The sequence below is a fragment of the Aquarana catesbeiana genome, linkage group LG03, assembly GCF_042186555.1.
Source record: "Aquarana catesbeiana isolate 2022-GZ linkage group LG03, ASM4218655v1, whole genome shotgun sequence".
Classification (NCBI taxonomy): domain Eukaryota; kingdom Metazoa; phylum Chordata; class Amphibia; order Anura; family Ranidae; genus Aquarana; species Aquarana catesbeiana.
The window spans coordinates 222,075,021-222,092,799 of NC_133326.1; the positions used below are offsets into that span (position 1 = coordinate 222,075,021).

The following is a 17,779-nucleotide window of genomic DNA, read 5'->3' on the forward strand; positions in this document are numbered from 1 at the left end:
CACATAGTAAGAACTTGTTTACACTTGGGGTTGGAGAGCTGTTGGGGAGTTGTGTTTTATTACACCCTAACTATGCCCCTTAAGCTACATGTAAATATATGTAAATGTAGGTAAATCTAAGTAACTACTGCGCTATTGTATTCTATCAGCGGGAGGTTTCCCCGCCATCAGAATACAATGATTACTGCCCGAGGCTATAACCTCTGCAGTGATCACATGAGAAAAACCTAACAGGCTGATTTAATTTAAGTCCATCGATAGATCAACTTCAGTATAACCAGCCTGCTCTTAGATGGATCAAAATTCGACCAGTTCCTGCTGAACCAGATGAATTTCAATTCATCTATCCTTACCCTTCCTTTGGAGAGATTCACTCTTACTTCCTGTTCTGTTTTTGGGACAGGAAGTAAAGGGAAATTACCATGACAAGACAAAAATACAACAAATAAATAAAATTGATAGGGGTCTTAACCATTCTCATTTCTATCTACACTAAAAATGTTTGCGATACTTTGTGGAGCCTCCGTGAATGCTTACAGGATAATTCACACCAGCTGCTGCCTTATTGAAATGTCATATAGATATTTCACTAAGTTAAATTGGCCACCACGAGGTGTGAGGAGTTGGATTGCCTCGTATTGCACTGCACTGGAAAAAAGTACTTCCTGCAGCGTATGAATGGGCCCTAAGACATCCACAAAGTGAATTTGTATATACATAAACCTCTTAAAGTACACTAAAGGAAAGATTTCCACAGAGAAACAAGAAGGCTGCTACTGCAGACCTCTCATTTTTCAAATGTTAGTGGCCTAGCTTTCATGCTGCCAACCCAGAATAAATACACAGAAACAGACTTTTGACTTGATGTCAACTGTCCTGATCTGCATACTTGATTTCGAAGTATTAAAGAGGGTGGGTCAGCACAACAGTAAGCCAACTAGAATTTTCCGAAGAATATCAGCAATGACAATCTTCTTATTTATATTAGGAAGGATTACATTAACACTTAAGGTGACCAAACACTATACAATCTGATTGTAGAATCTAATTTAGATCTACCATCAACTACGTAGTTAAAGGACCTGTCTGTTTTGATATAAATGCAATAAACTGTTTAGGTTTGTCCTTATATTACATGTTACAGAAAAGGGGTTTTCCTCTAATGGGACTTTATAAGGCAAGCGCTCCTCAAAAATAATAGTAAATGTTTGTAAAAGAGTACATTTTATTTGAAAAAGTTAAAAGCAGGAAAAAATTGCGTAGTGGTAAGACTACAATTGATGTGAATACAAACACTGATACACGATAAGATTCAAATCTAATTTTCTCTATGTCAATGAAACAGCAAAGATTCACTGACTTTACTGGTCTATGGTGTGGCGCCTCCATTGGGGGTTTGGGCTGAGTGCCCTCTGGAAGTGAGCTTGGCCAGATCTGTCGTGTGCTTCACCCCTTGGCCTTTTTCTGGCTCATGGCAGCAATTACTCCTTGTTTTTAAAATGATGCAATACTCATGATATTCTACACAGGTACATAATAATAGTGTTTTACTCATAACCACCCACAACTGATGAAGAAGATTAACGCCATAACTTGAAATTCATTGGGTATACTCAGTTTGTGTTCCACTAGACAGAGAATGTGGTTTCATGTATGACATTGTATTGTGTATCAATGTTTGTATTCACATCAATTGTAGTCTTACCATTAAGCAATTTTTTCCTGCTTGAAACTTTTGGAAATAAAAAGGACTCTTTTACAAACATTTTCTATCATTTTTGAGGAGCTCTTGCCTTATAAAGTCCTATTAGAGGAAAACCCTTTTTCTGTAAGTTGTCTGACCCAGGGATGTGGGCACAATCTCCTATCCTTTAACATACAGCATACCTTCAAAAATTCCTTATATTACATAGTTTTGGTAAGCCTAAAGGAGATTTAGCAGACATTGTACACCCAGACTGTATGGTGTATGGGCAGCTTTAATCTTTAACGTAGACCTAAACCCAGTAAAATCTCATTTAGGTTTCAACATGTTAACCTAATTTCAAGTAGTTTTATTTTTTCTTTAAATTGGCAATTTTTATTAACATAGTACCTTATGATCCTGCCATAAAGGTCATTGTTCAGAAACGTCCTGGTATGGAGCGACAACAATCTTTCAGTTGTGCTCCTGCTTTGTCACCCTGTCACATACACCCCTGAAGGAGGCTGTAGAGGCCAAGCCACCACATATTTGCTAGGCATAGTTTACCATTGTCACTATCAGCAAAGTGGTCCAGAGCAATCCTTTGTAGTAGCAAGTGTCAGTATGTTTTAATGCACATCATCAGACCACACAAGTCCTAAGGGGCCTTTAAACTCTTCTCCTAAAATGTTACCTTCTAATCTAACTATAGAATTAACTCCTAACTATATGTGGACCCAAAAAAGTAGACTAACAACCACTTGAACTTTTAGGGTAATACTTAACTTAAAGTGTAAGTTCACCTTTTCAGAAAAAAATTAAATAGTGAACACATTACATCCTGTAAACCTGTTGTAGTCAGTACAACGGGGATCAGGGGTGGGGATTGAGGATCTAGTGTCTTAGTTTACGGTTTAATTGTTTTGTGAAAAGGTGAACTTACTCTTTAAGTGCTGACATTCTTACATACAACTCCTTAAATAAAAAATTTTCGCTGTGTATCTGCCTGAAATAGGTTCACACAGACCCCTCTAGTTCAAAAAGCCTCTTAGAGAGGTAAATGCCCACATGGGATGACACATCCTTCAGGGAGTGTTAATGCAGCTGGGCTCTTAGTACCTATCAGCGAGCCTTAGAGAAGCAAACCTGGCTACTGTAGTTTTACTACACCACTACTCCATCACTATCAAACAGAAATGACAAAATTGGGTTGATTTACTAAAGGCAAATTAGCTGTTCACTTTGCAAGGGAATTTTCCCTTAGCTTAGCTAAAGATCACTTTGCAAAGAACACCCATGAAAACAACCAAAAAACATTTTTGCTTGCACATGATTGGATGATGGAAGTCAGCAGAACTTCAGCTCATTAACTGAGCTGCAGTAAAATTCCCTTGCAAAGGGAATAGCCTATTTGCATTTAGTAAATCAGCCCCAATGTCTTTAAATATCTTGGAACATTTCAGTAATACTTAGCTTATGTAAGATCAAGCAATGAGCTTGAAAAAAAAATAGTTGGTTACGCCCCACTGAAATATTGGTTAAAGTAAAAAAAAAACATTGAAATGTTGCACACAGTAAGAGCAGCAGGTACCACATATACATACTGTATATACATAAACCTATTTATAGATTATACATATATCTGGAAATACCCTGTGGTCGATTTTTATACATTCATTTAAAATTCTGTATAAGGTGTAACAATTCTTCCTGCTAACAAAGTTCTGTACACACATCTGTTATAAACATCTTACATTTTACACAATAATTACATATAAACACAAACCAACTATATTTTATATCCGAATGGTTGGAATGCATTGTACATTTCCAAAACTTGGCAGTATTTAAAAGCCCCCTCCTGTTTCTCTGTCTTCAACTATAAAACTACATATCTATTTGGGGATGTCTTGAATCCATAAAGTCCAAAGAACTTTTACATATTTTCTCTTGACTGTCGACAGCCAATCAGGGAAGCTTGTAAAGTGTCCAAACTACTCACAGCACCGGTGGGACATTTCTGGCTGAGTTGACCGGGCTCGCCATGCGTGATTGTCATCTTCTATTTTCATGCACATATTCTGCTGAGAAGGATTTCAGAATAGACCTGATTCACTGGACCCTGAACATGATATGGGGATTTCAGATTTGACGGAATGTCTGGGACTCGAGGAAAGTTTTTGCCGCCAAGTGTATAGCTTTTTAATAACTTAATTTTGTTTTCTTTCTTGGTTTTCACAACCTAAAAAATGATGTACACAAAGAATGTCAGAAATGTCATAACTATTTTATAACTTCTTCCATGCTCTGTCAAAGGAAAGTTTTTATTTTTGTAAATAGAGATTGATTGCACAAGAAGGTTCATCTATGTTGAGTGCATGCTGTCTGCTCTGCATTGCAAATTTGGTTTTTGTGACCCTCAAAAAAATTCACTGTGCCCATGAAATCAAACCATCACTTCTAGTTATACATTAACACCATAAGGTTCATGAGCAACATAGAGAGTTTTAGTTTAAATGCAAGTCAGGATCTCCAAAATACATTGGTGTTTCTTGATATTCAAACTTATGCCTCATACACATGATCAGACTTTCCGCTTTCCGACAAAACCCTGGAATTTTGTCTGAAGGGTGTTGGCTCAAAATTGTCTTGTATACAAACGGTCATACAAATGTTGGCCAACAATTACGAACGTAGTGGCATACTAGATGTACTACGTGGTTTTTCAGCTCTTTAGCGCCACCCTTTGGGCTCCTTCTGCTAATTTTGTGTTAGTAGAAGTTTGGTGAGTGTTGATTCACGCTTTTCTTTTTGCGTTTTTCATTTAGCGCTTTTCAGTTCGTGCTTTTCAGTTAATTTCTGAATGGCCGTTCGTCAACCAGCCATGTTGCGGAATCGGAGGAGATAACATGTTATTTATTATTGGCCTTGGAGTTATTGCTTTGACATTATTTTTTTGGTTGAATAATGATTTGATTTAGTATATTTTCTATATTTTTGGATGGATAGAATGCACTTTTTGGTAAAGTTCTATTGCACAATAAAAAAATTGTGGAGAACAATTCTTGGCTATGTGTTTTACTTCAAATGACAGTTTGGGAGTAGGCAGTTACATTTTAAAAGATACAATGTAAAATTGACAAGGGACACCAACATAGTTGTACCTTTGTTCCTAAAAACTATGGGATAATGGTGTTGTGGTAACTTGCACAAAAAAAACAAAAAAAAAAACATAATAATATTATTCTTGATATCACTAGAAAAAAAAAGCCTTTGAAAATTTGTTTGCAATAACTCCATCAGTATCACCAGCAAAGCAGCTTCATTATTATCCCATTAAAGAAGAAGAGAATATGCGCTGCATTTGGAGATTTCATAATTTGCCACGTCACGAATGTTAATTCTCCATTACAAACGCTAGTTTACCAGACCGAGCGCTTCTGCTTCCGAGCATGCGTGTTTGTACTTTGGACTTTTGAACTGACATCCAATATAATTCTGTCAGAAAATCCGATCGTGTGTACGGGGCTTTAGATTCAGGGCTGAAATTAGAGTTCATTATCTATTAGGCATCAATAAATAATTATGTAATTTAAAAATTACCATTACATTTTGTAAAGAATAAATACCAGGACTTCTTATTGGAGAAAACATGCTACTTACTTTATGTGCAAAGCTCCACTTGAACTGTAAACTCCACCAAAATGGAGGTTGCAAAGAATATGTGTTGGCTGAATGCTAACTTGTGTCCAAAGTTTTACAGTTCAGCTTAAAAAAAAAAAAAAAAAAACTATCCCCTTCTAGCATAACTCATTTTGTGGTTTGGTATTACTAAACCTGATTTCACATTAAAGCTGAGCTCCGGGAATTATTTTTATCGCATACATTCATTGGTCCACTTTGGCACAATGTAAATATGCATATCTCACACCTGATGGACTGCTGGGGAAGCTGGAAATCACTGTAGTAGTTGGCACTACTACAGTGATTAACAAAATCTTCTGGGTCCTACACGGTTCATGCAAGGAGGTTCCCCTCTGCACACAGGTTTTTTCAATGGATGTCACCACCCCTCTTCTCCACCTTGTCCAATCAGAGAACCCTTTCTATCCATTGAAGAAAAAAAAGGTGTACCAAGATAGTGACCATGCATGGTCAGTGTGTGGGGAAGCCGTTTATGCATAACCCAAGCTGGTCTCTGAAGATTGTAACTATTGCTGCCCATCAGATGTGAGATATGTATAATTATATTGTACCAATGTTAGCATGCAATAAAGATCATTTGTGCAGCTTGAAACATAACTTGGATCAGTATGGCTACTGTATATACTTTATTATTACTGTATTGTCTCCTTTTTATATTGTAAAGCACTGCGTACACTGTTGGCGCTATATAAATCCTGTATAATAATAATACTAATCTCTGAACATATGTACAGATCAGACATTTTTCCTTTTAATGTAAAAAATCTCTTGTTTTATTATGAGACTTTGTATCCTGGTATGACCAATATACAGTATATTGCTGTTGTATATAGTGTGCTGTACAATTGTATTTGTCACCGACACAGACATGTCATCTTTATTATGCAAATGAGCATAGGCAGAAAACAAGCATGGTGTCAAAACACATCTCAGCATGCCATTACCACATAAATTTGTAGTAGTTCATATGGTCATTTTTTTTATTTATAGTTGTCATTGTTCATCCCCCGATTCAGTTCACAACAGAACATGCAAACAGGCAAAAAAGTTTGAGCAAACATGCAAATCCTATTAAAGTCTACGGGACACGAACAGTTTTTAAAACAACCATTTTTTCAAGAGCAGTGATTTTAATAATGCTTAAAGCGAAACAAAAAAATGAAATATGCCTTTAAATATCGTGCCTGGGGGTCCCCTTGGTCTGCCTGTAAAGTGGCGCATCTGTGCAATATGTAGAACAGTGCCGCAGCAAAATGACATTTCTAAAGGAAAAAATGTCATTTAAACTTGCTTGCGGCTATAATGTATTGCCGGTCTGGTATGGATTTTAAGGGGAACTCTACGCCAAAATTAAAAAAACAGCGTGGGGTCCCCCCAAAATTCATACCAGGCCTTTTGGGTCTGACATAGATTTCAAGGGGAACTCCACGCCAAAATTTAAAAATAAATTGGCTTGGGGTCCCCCAAAATCCATACCAGACCTTTATCCGAGCAAGCAGCCAGGCAGGCCAGGAAAGGGGAAAAAAGAAATGAAAAAACTCCACCTCCATGGGAGGCCTCCCGCTGACTGCTGTCTTTTGGTTTTGACAGCTGTTATATAGGCAAGGGCGAGGCCACCCGCTGACGTAATCTGATGACCCCGCCCTGTCTGACATCAGATGACATCAGAAGGGGGTGGGGTCACTCAGTTACGTCACTGGGGGATGGGCCCGCCGCCCCCACCCTTGCCTATATACCAGCTGTCACAGCCAAGAGACAACAGTCGCCGTGAGACCTCCCATCGAAACTGAGCTTTTTTTTTTCTTCTATTTTTCAATCAGTCGGGTGGCGTGATTGAAGATGGATGGACATCACTGTACACTTTATTTATTTAATTTTAATAAAGGAATTGTCAAAAACTGTCTGTTGTGGTTGTCGATTTTTGACACTTTTTTTGGTGAATGGGTAGGGGTACAATGTACCCCTACCCATTCACATGGGGGGGTGGGATCTGGATGCCCCCTTATTAAAGGGGGCTTTCAGATTCCGATAAGCCCCCCGCCCGCAGACACCGACAACCAAATGGCCAGGGTTGCCGGGAAGAGGCCCTTGTCCCCATCAACATGGTTCAGGAGGGGGGGGTGCTCGCATGGATTTTGGGGGTCCCACGCCAATTTTTTTAAAAATTTTGCCATGGAGCTCCCCTTAAAATTTATGCCAGACCCAAAGGTCCTGGTATGGATTTTGGAGGGGCGCCATGCGTTATTTTCTTATTTCTGTCAAAGAGTTCCCCTTAACCACTTCAATGCACTGTATTATATACTCTGCACTGACTGCACTGTATATATATATATATATATATATATATATATATATACATATATATATTAGACTGCCTGCACTGTATATATAAAATCTACACTGAATGCAATATATATATATATATATATATATATATATATATATATATATATATATATATATATATATTTACATGGTATATATATACATATATATATATTTATATATTAATACATTGCCTGCACTTACGGACAAATGAACACCTGATGTTCGAGTCAGACTTACGTTCGATTCTAACATCAGGACCATACCTATTCATCAGTACATATTCAGATTTTTGCTATATGTGTGGTGTGCCCAACATTTGCCATGTCAGTGTTTCTACTTACATTCCTGAATGGACCACAAATTACCCCCACCAGCTTAAGAATGTCATTGCTACTAAATGATCTGGGACCTCATGATTTTACATTGTGGATATGTATATGATACTCTAATATTCAATCATAATTGCCCTCTACTCTTGTAGAGTTTTGGGAACAGGCCATGCAATCAGCCTTCGAGTGTCTGAGCAAGCCTATCTAACAAGGCTAACCACAATTATGGTTATGAATGTTGGCAAGCAATGGTGTTATTTATACAACTTATGCTGGAGCTTGTTGTTTAGTTGTTAAATTGGTAATGCACCAATTTTACTAAAATCAAAACAGATCTTGCCTGTTATTTTATTTTGTGCAAGTCATATACATATGCACTTACTAAGTAATAATATGGTGTATACTAAGGTTTAGTTAATGTGTATATATAGACGAGACCTATATTGTTTTGATTTGCATGAATTCAAGTTGCAGCTTGCTGTACAAGACTGAAAGTAGGGTCTTATGTAATGCAAGCTTCTGTGCAGTATATATAAATAAAGCCTCATACACACGATCGGATTGTTGGCCAACAAAACCGTTGAAAACCGTCTAAACCGTGGCCAACAATTACTAATGTAGTGACGTACTACGTTGTTTTTCAGCTCTTTAGCGCCACCCTTTGGGCTCCTTCTGCTAATTTCGTGTTAGTAGAAGTTTGGTGAGCGTTAATTTGCACTTTTCATTTTGCACTTTTCATTTTGCACTTTTCATTTCACACTTTTCAGTTCGTTTCTGAACGGCCGTTCGTCAACCAGCCATGTTTGCGGAATCGGAGGAGATAAAGTGTTATTTATTGTTGGCCTTGGAGTTATTGCTTTGACATTATTTTTTTGGTTGAATAATGATTTGATTTGGTATATTTTCTATATTTTTGGATGCATAGAATGCACTTTTTGGTTAAGTTCTATTGGCAGATAGCATGTCTAATTTTATTAATTTTATTTTTTTTAATGCACAATAAAAAAATTGTGGAGAATAATACTTGGCTATGTGTTTTACTTCAAATGACAGTTTGGGAGTAGGCAGTTACATTTTAAAAAATACAAATTGTAAAATTTGTAAAATTGACAAGGGACACCAACATAGTTGTATCTTTGATCTTAAAAACTACAGGATAATGGTGTTGTGATAACTTGTCCAAATAATAAAAAAAAAAAAAAAAAAAAGCATAATAATATTATACTTGATATCACTAGAAAAAAAAAGCCATTGAAAATTTGTTTGCAATAACTCCATCAGTATCACCAGCAAAGCAGCTTCATTATTATCCCATTAAAGAAGAAGAGAATATGCACTGCATTTGGAGATTTCATAATTTGCGACGTCACGAATGTTAATTCACCTTTACGAATGCTAGTTTACAAGACCGACCATTTCTGGCTCGTCCTTGCTTCCGAGCATGCATGTTTGTACTTTGGACTTTTGTCTGACGGACTTGTGTACACATGATCGGAAAATCCAACAACACACATTTGTTGGCGGAAAATTTAAAAAGCTGCTAGCCAACATTTGTTGGCGGAAAATCCGACAATTTTCTGATGGAGCATACACACGGTCGGATTTTCCGCCAACAGCCTGTCATCACACATTTCCCCTCGGAAAATCTAATCGTGTGTATGAGGCTTTAGAATCTTCTGGCAATTAATGTAGTTAGGACTTGCAGTGCTACTGTATATGTGTAATACTGTGGAACTGCAAGACTGAGGATTTACAGTGTGTCACAGCCAAGACATATAGTACAATGCCGATCGATTGGTACTGCGTACCATATTTCTTTATTATAGCTATGATTGGTTGAACAATAATATTGTGGAGTTATAGTATTAAATTTGGCATTTGGAGCTGATTTATTACATGGATGTCATGGTGAAATGTTAATTATGCATCCATTTCACCAGAAATTCTGTGCTGGTCTACAAAAGTCCACAGTTAAATACCAGCCAAAAATGTTTTTCATTGTGGACAGAGTAGGAAGGAGTTAGAACCGCCATACATTTTCTATTGCTGTCTGTGATTCAACTGGGGAGAGTTCCCCTCACTTCCTGACCCAGAATAAACAGGAACAACAAAAAGATATCAATAAAAAGCTAAGGTTCTAGCCTTTTACCAGTCTACTAAATTGTTTTTAAGGAGGTGTTTTGTTAGACGTTTGCATGAAAACAGTATTGCATGTTTTCTACAATTTGCACATTAAAAAGAACCTGAAAATTCATGTTGGAATGGGAATTTTGAGACCCTGCACAAAAGAACTAGATACAGTAAATATTGATTACCATTTACAAAGTCGATTATCTTCCTGTTAATTATCTCACTGGCTTAAACTATCATCAGCTATCATCACCCTTGAAATATTTTTATCAGGCACAGGCACACACAGTCATTGTTTTATCCTTCTTGCTAACCCTATTTTAAAGAGAATCAGGATCGGTAAGCAAACTAGGAACCTACTACCAAACCATCCTTTACACTAGTTTTTAGACCTCACTATGGCCATAAATTGCACCTTAAATATAATAAAATAAAAAAAATATCATTACACGTTATTTATATTACACTTTAATCTTTGAACAAAACTACAAACACAATTCAAGGTTTTACATTTAGGTTTTATATATTAAATCCATTAAGGTTTTTCTTTTCCATATTGAAACTTTTAGGAAAAAGTATTCAGTTATCAATTATGTGGAAATGCTGTCAAGTAAGAGAATTTTGTCCAGTAAAGACCATCCAAAATTCATCTTCATCTCAGTCTCCTAGTCATTACACACATTGATAGAGACAAATTAGGTCAATAAAGTTTTGCAGCAATTACTCGAACATGAAGCCAAATATGTGACTTATTTATTCATTTAATTATCTGCCCAGAAAACAGTCATCTTCTAATCAGATAGTTATAATCCCACCAGACTGCATTTACAGTGTAGCTACAGATGATGGCTGTTTACAATTAGTCTGCATGAAAATGCCAATTTATTGTACAGACATTTTGTACTAGACATTGGGTAGAAAGAAGCATTTGGGGACTGGAATATTATACATATGAGGTTATAGTACAATTGTAACATAATAAAGCTGCATTTTTAACTATACAATAACCGCTGCACTCTTCAAATCCATGTTTTTGAAATGATAAATGGACTCTCACAGTCCAAAGAGAATATGATACGTGAAAAACTCAAATGTTAAAGAGGTGGAGACCAAGCAACACTTGCCAATATTAGGCATCAGGGTAGTTGGCATTGATGTATAATCTGTGTGGTGTATGTGACCTCGTCAAAGAAGTCTAGACTACAAACACATTTAATATTTTCCTGCAACTGTGTGTTTTAAACCACATCATGTACTGAAGCCTTATTTGCACTTATTCAGGCTCAGTAATTGACTTGCATATTGACATGACCACTAATTATTTGTTTAACGCAAAGTAGAGTGACGTGTCATCAAATCAGACATGAGTTGTCAAACTAGCAATAATGAGCTATCAGAATATTTCAATAAATTCTGTATGATTTGTTCACAAAAATAGTGAACAGAAAAGGCAAGTTTCCAAATTAAATTAGAATTCACAACTCTGGAAATTCTTACTAGAATGTGCAGTTCTTGGACCATTACTGATCTGGTGGCCAACTGGAAATAAGGTAAGATTTTTCCAATGGAGACCCAAGCAAACCTCCCCTAAGCCCTAACCCATCCCCACTCTATCCAAAAATTTTTTTTTTTTATTTTAATGTATAAGCGGTGAAATGATCTACCCCTCTTTTCAAAAGTGGGTAGTAATCCAACATCTCACTTGCTGTAAGATTACGTGTTGCAATTAAATGATCATCATTGGTCATTAGTCATTTGTCCAAGAAAGTTGTACTAAAAGGGAAATGTGAACGAACAGTGCTGACCTCATCTTCTAAGGCTAGTTGCCTTTTGGTAATTCTGATCCTTTAAAACTAAAATGCTAACCCCAAACAAAGGGGATTTGAACGTTTAGACTTTAAAAATAATTCAGTAGCTACATGCTTGGTTTAACCTCCCTGGCGGTTTTCTGGAGTGTGGCTCCGGGTCAAATTTCAGTACCATTAGCGGTAACCCCACATTGCAGGATCCTGGTGCAGGTTACTTACCTTGTCCCCAAGATCCTGCGATGTCCACGGGCTGTGATCCCCCACTGTGTCTGCGGGCTGTGTCCTCCGCCCGATGCCTCTCCCTGCTGGGCTCCGTTCCCTGCAAGCGTCATGACGCACGGGGGCAGAGCTCTGCAGCAAATTTAAAAAAAAGAAAATTCATAACACATACCATACACTGTAATCTTACAGATTACCTTACTGTATGAAATCATTTCACATCCCTTTTGTCCCTAGTGCTTTGTCCAGTGCCCTGCATGCAGTTTTATATTATATATACTGTTCTTTCATACAGCCAGGGTGGCTACGACAGTAGGGTTAATATACTAAAGGTAACTAGCTTGTTCACTGTAGAAGGGAATTTGCACTTTGCAAGACAATTTTTTCGGGAGCTTAGTGAATGTGGTGACATTTCATCATAGAAAAATACCCAAGCATATGCAAGGAAAATAACTGCATTTTTTGCTTGCACATGATTGGATGATTGAAGTCAACAGGACTTCATCTCATTCACTAAGCTCTGGGAATGATTTCCTTGCAACATGCAACTACCCTTGCAAAGTCAACAGTCTTTTTGTCTTTAGTAAATCATCCTCAGTGGTTCTGATATACAATTGCTGCTACAAACATGCTTAGCCTGCTCTGGAAAGGGCAAAATTTATGAAGCTCTATATGGCTATCGATAATATGACATAGTAGCTTACCATAGGTACATCAGATTCATGACAATGGTTTGGAAAATTGAGCTTGTATGTGGATAATTTTGGTTGCTTTTCAAGGTCAGTGATTACTTTGTAATTAGCAAGGGGAAAATTTCAGCACTTTTCAGTCTGAAAACATGACGAATACACCAGAAACCAACATAGAGTTAACAAAAGGTAAAATGGAATAGTGGCCACAGGCATGATAGCAAGACAACAATCTTATGGCAGCTTTCTGCTCCCCCACGAGGCAGTAACTCAATTTTTTTGTTAAATATACATCTGTCTACCACTGTAAAAGATCAATACTCTGGTTCAGGGGCATTTGCTTAAGGCACATGTGTGGGAGTACAAAAAAATAGTAACCTAGAAATAAAGACACCTATTGTTTAAGAAGTCCTTTATTTAAAAAAATAAAAATCTTAAAAGTCCCTCATTGTAAATCCATTGTCAATCACAATGGCCCCTGGCGAATAAAAAAAACAGATGACCAGGTGCACATGACCAACTACAACTGTACTCATATCAGGATGATAACTCCATGAGCTATTTTCAGCCACATAAAGGGAAGGGGCAGAAATGGTGGTGACATCATTGACCAAATATGGCCATGCCCATATTCCGTGCAAGCAGCGGCGGCTTCCTTAGGGACCACTGACAGCAGGAAGCTGTCATATATAGAAGTAAAAATACCCCTTTTTTATATGGTTGCCAAATAGGGAACAGAAAGGGCAGAGTTCAGGCATTTATACAAACTCCCAAACAGCCAAAGTTCAGTCCAAACCTAGGTTCAGACCAAACTCCTGACTCGTCCTTAATAGCAACTGTTATGTCCCGTACACACGATCGGATTTTCCGACAGGAAATGTTGGATGTCAGGCTGTTGGCGAAAAATCCGACTGTGTGTATGCTCCATTGGACATTTGTTGTTGGACTTTCCGCCAACAAATGTTGGCTAGCATGTCTTAAAATTTTCCGCCAACAAATGTGTGTTGTTAGATTTTCCAATCATATGTACACAAGTTCGTCAGACAAAAGTCCAAAGTACAAACACGCATGCTCGGAAGCAGAAGCGGTCGCTCTTGTAAACTAGCGCTCGTAATGGAGAATTAACATTCGTGACGTGGCAAATTATGAAATCTCAAAATGCAGGGCACAATTCTCTTCTTCTTTAACCTCCCTGGCGGTATGATTATTTCTGATTTTTGATGCTGAAAGCGGTACAATTATTTTGCATGGAAATTTGGCGTTTTATATTGTAGGTCTGTATTTCTTAGGAATAACACACTTAAATCTGTTCAAACAAGAGTCTAGTAGACATCTCGGGTATGATAAAGTTTGAAAAACAAAATCATAAATTATAATATAATAAATAACTATAAAAAATTATAACAAATAATAATATAATAATAATAATAAAAATTATTCAATAATGTAATCAAATCAAAAACACTGAAATTTGCAGAATTGTCGCTGTCATTACTTTCAGTGTTTGATGACGGATTTCCCCACAAATCACTATCGCTCAATTCTGCAAGTGATTCTAATTTATTATCGCTGTTTTCTAGCTGGTCTAAAACCACTTTTGATGTAAAAGGACGGTTTTGGTTGCTATGGACAATCTCCAGTTCCAGGCAAAAAGAACAGTATTTATGACATAAAACTGCATGCAGGGAACTGGACAGACCACTTGGGACAAAAGGGATGTGAAATAAATTGATACAGTACTGTAATCTGTAAGATTACAGTGTACTGTATATGTATTGTGTGTTTTACTTTTTGAATTTGCCGCTGTTCTCCGTCCCCATGCGTCGCAACGCTCGCAGGGAACAGAGCTCGGCTCCATGATAGATTGAGGGGAGGATGGCTCGCTCACAGTGCGGGGAGACATCGCAGGATCCTGGGGACAAGGTAAGTAAAATGTACATGGATCTAGCGATGCGATCCTGAGTCTGGCTCGGGGTTACCGCTTTTGGTACTGAAAATCCACCCCAGCCAGACTCGGGAATACTGCCAGGGGGTTAATGGGATAATAATGAAGCTGCTTTGCCGGTGATACTGATGGACTTATTGCAAACAAATTTTCAAAGGCTTCTTTTTTCTAGTGATATCAAGAATAATATTATTATTATTTTTTTTTTTTATTTGTGCAAGTTACCACAACACCATTATCTCGTAGTTTATAAGATCAAAGATACAACTATGTTGGTGTCCCTTGTCAATTTTACATTGTATTTTTTTAAAAATGTAACTGCCTACTCCCAAACTGTCATTTGAAGTAAAACACATAGCCAAGTATTATTCTCCACAATTTTTTAATTGTGCATAAAAAAAAAAAAAAAAAAGAGACATGCTATCTGCCAATAGAACTTAACCAAAAAGTGCATTTTTTCTATGCATCCAAAAATATAGAAAATATACCAAATCAAATCATTATTCAACCAAAAAAAAAATGTCAAAGCAATAACTCCAAGGCCAATAATAAATAACACATTATCTCCTCCGATTCTGCAACATGTCTGGTTGACGAACGGCCGTTCAGAAACAAACTTAAAATCGCTAAATGAAAAACGTGAAAAGAAAAGTGCAAATCAACACTCACCAAACTTCTACTATCACGAAATTACCAGAAGGAGCCCAAAGGGTGGCGCTAAAGAGCTGAAAAACCATGTAGTACATCTATTACATCACTATGTTCGTAACTGTCGGCCAACATTTGTGTGACCGTGTGTATGCAAGACAAGTTTGAGCCAACAACCTTCGGACAAAATTGCATGGTTTTGTTGTCGGAAAGTCCGATCGTGTATACGGGGCTTTAATGAAATGTTACTTGGGAGTAGTAAAAAATTAAAATGTTTTATACAGTTCCATGGCTCTTGTCTATTTAATTTAAATTGTATGCACTTTTTTGGATATAGGTGACTCTTTGTGAAATGTTGTTCTGAAAGCAGAGTTCCACCCCGTTCTGTGTTTATTAAAAGTCAGCAGCTACAAAAAGTGTAGTTTCTGACTTTTAATAAACACACACTCACCTGTCCCACAATCCAGCGATGCGGATGCCTGAAGCCTCACTCCTCTCCCCCATCTATCCACGGCGCTGGCATTACTACTGTGGGCACCTGACTGTGAGAGCTTGCGGCTTCACAGCCGGCTGCGCACTGTGCATGCGCGAGTCATGCTGCGCGTCTTACATGGCCGTGCATACTTCTGGGACCTGTGATGTGTCCCAGAAAATTGCAGGGAGGGAGGGGCTGATTAGTGGGAGAGAAGGAGTCACCTAGGCAGCTTGGAGCGGAAGTGGGAGCTGGGTACCTGTCAAAATAAGGTACCCACTTCCCCCCCAAAAATTTACATGCCAAATGTGGCATGTCAGGGGGTAAGAAGTACTTAAAGTGGAAGTTCCACTTTTGGGTGGAACTGAGCTTTAAGTGGTTCCATTATAGGAATTGTTATACCATTGCGTGCTTCTTTATTGTTGATCTATATCCCTTTGAAAGCATTTGTAATATATGGCATTCCTGTTATATTTTTTTAAGTGGTTGTAAACCCTTACATATACCCAGCGAAGTGACTGGCCTCAGGTGATACACTGAGATGAAACAAATCCTTCTACATAAATTGTACCAGTTTACCTGCAGCCCTCTCTTCCATTCAAAGCTCAGAATTTATTCAGCTTGTCTGTGCACCCAAGGAGAATGCATACAAAAAGGCATGTCAAATGTGTAAAATGCACAGAAAATTACTTATAATGAAATCACAAAGTCTGAATGTGGAAGTGTGTAGCAGTCTTTAACCAAAAAAAGACAAAAAATAAACATTTTTTTGCATACATACCTCATGATAGTGGCATCCACATTTTCCACGTAAGAATTCCTTATATCGACCCATAGTGACACTAAATGTATCCACTACTTCATATCCATAAAGTGCAGCAGTCTTCAGGATTAGTTTGTTTTCATCGGATAGCTGTCTTACTTGCATCTGTGTATAAAAGTTATATAAATACATTTATAATATACTTTTACTACAGTATAATACATCAACTGATCCCACATATTAGGTTACTTAAAAAGGCTGAAAAGGCCATCAATGAGTTATACAACCAAACTACAATATGAACTAATATAACACTGTTCTGATACTGTTAATCCAGAAGGAGGCCAAGAAACATTTGGAAAATTTCACTTTGTACAGTATTTTTGCACATATTTTTTTTATTTTGCTCAGGACTGAAGACAAAACAATTGCTAAAAAATGCTATGTTTATTGCTTTATTGTCTAGTAAATATGAACTATTGTGTATTAATAGTTAAGATTTGCCACATTAACCTTTTCAAGTTTCAGGGTAGTCAACCTTCATAGCCAGACCAAATTTTGAAGTTTTGGATGAACTCAGCAATAACTTTTTGACTGTTTTGTTTACTGTTTTTTCTTTGTTTTTTTTTATCACATATGGGGGTTTATATTTGGTAACTTGTTTTTAAAACTAGTATGAACATATTTTCTATAATAAGTAGAGAAAGGGGGGGAATGTGAAAAAATGCAGTTTTAATGTGACATATTTTGCATAATTAATATTGTTCCAAATATTTTTTATTCTCTAGTTTTCCTGATTACAGAGACACAAGCCCAACCCCTTGTGAATGAGTCAGAGATAAGAAGCCCCCTTCTCCCATCTCTAACTCATTTTGCTCTGCCTCAAGTCCCTTGCAACTGTCACGAAACGGGGTTGATTACTAAAGAAATAGTGACTTTTCACCTAAAAAAGTTGAAAGTTCACTTAGCTAAGTGAATAAGATGAACCTGCATTCCTTGTAATGATCCAATCACATGTAAGCCAATATCCATTTCTTTAAATTTTTCTTGCATGTGATT

General features: G+C 37.2%; 1 protein-coding gene across 2 annotated transcripts in view; it reads right to left on the reverse strand.

Annotated features, from left to right (window-relative positions):
• Window positions 1-1,784: 1,784 nt before the first annotated feature.
• The window catches only part of CPED1 (cadherin like and PC-esterase domain containing 1), a 387,681-nt gene continuing 371,686 nt past the window's right edge, over window positions 1,785-17,779 (reverse strand). Inside the window, exons 21-22 of one of the 2 annotated variants that reach the window (XM_073619808.1) lie at window positions 16,739-16,885; window positions 1,785-3,926 (exon numbers count right to left, since the gene is read on the reverse strand). In XM_073619808.1, coding sequence (XP_073475909.1) covers window positions 3,753-3,926; window positions 16,739-16,885 — 321 coding nt within the window. In that variant the 3' untranslated portion in view covers window positions 1,785-3,752. Of the gene's footprint in view, window positions 3,927-5,097; window positions 5,227-16,738; window positions 16,886-17,779 lie in introns of those variants that run through there. The other variant, XM_073619809.1, reaches the window with a different exon arrangement.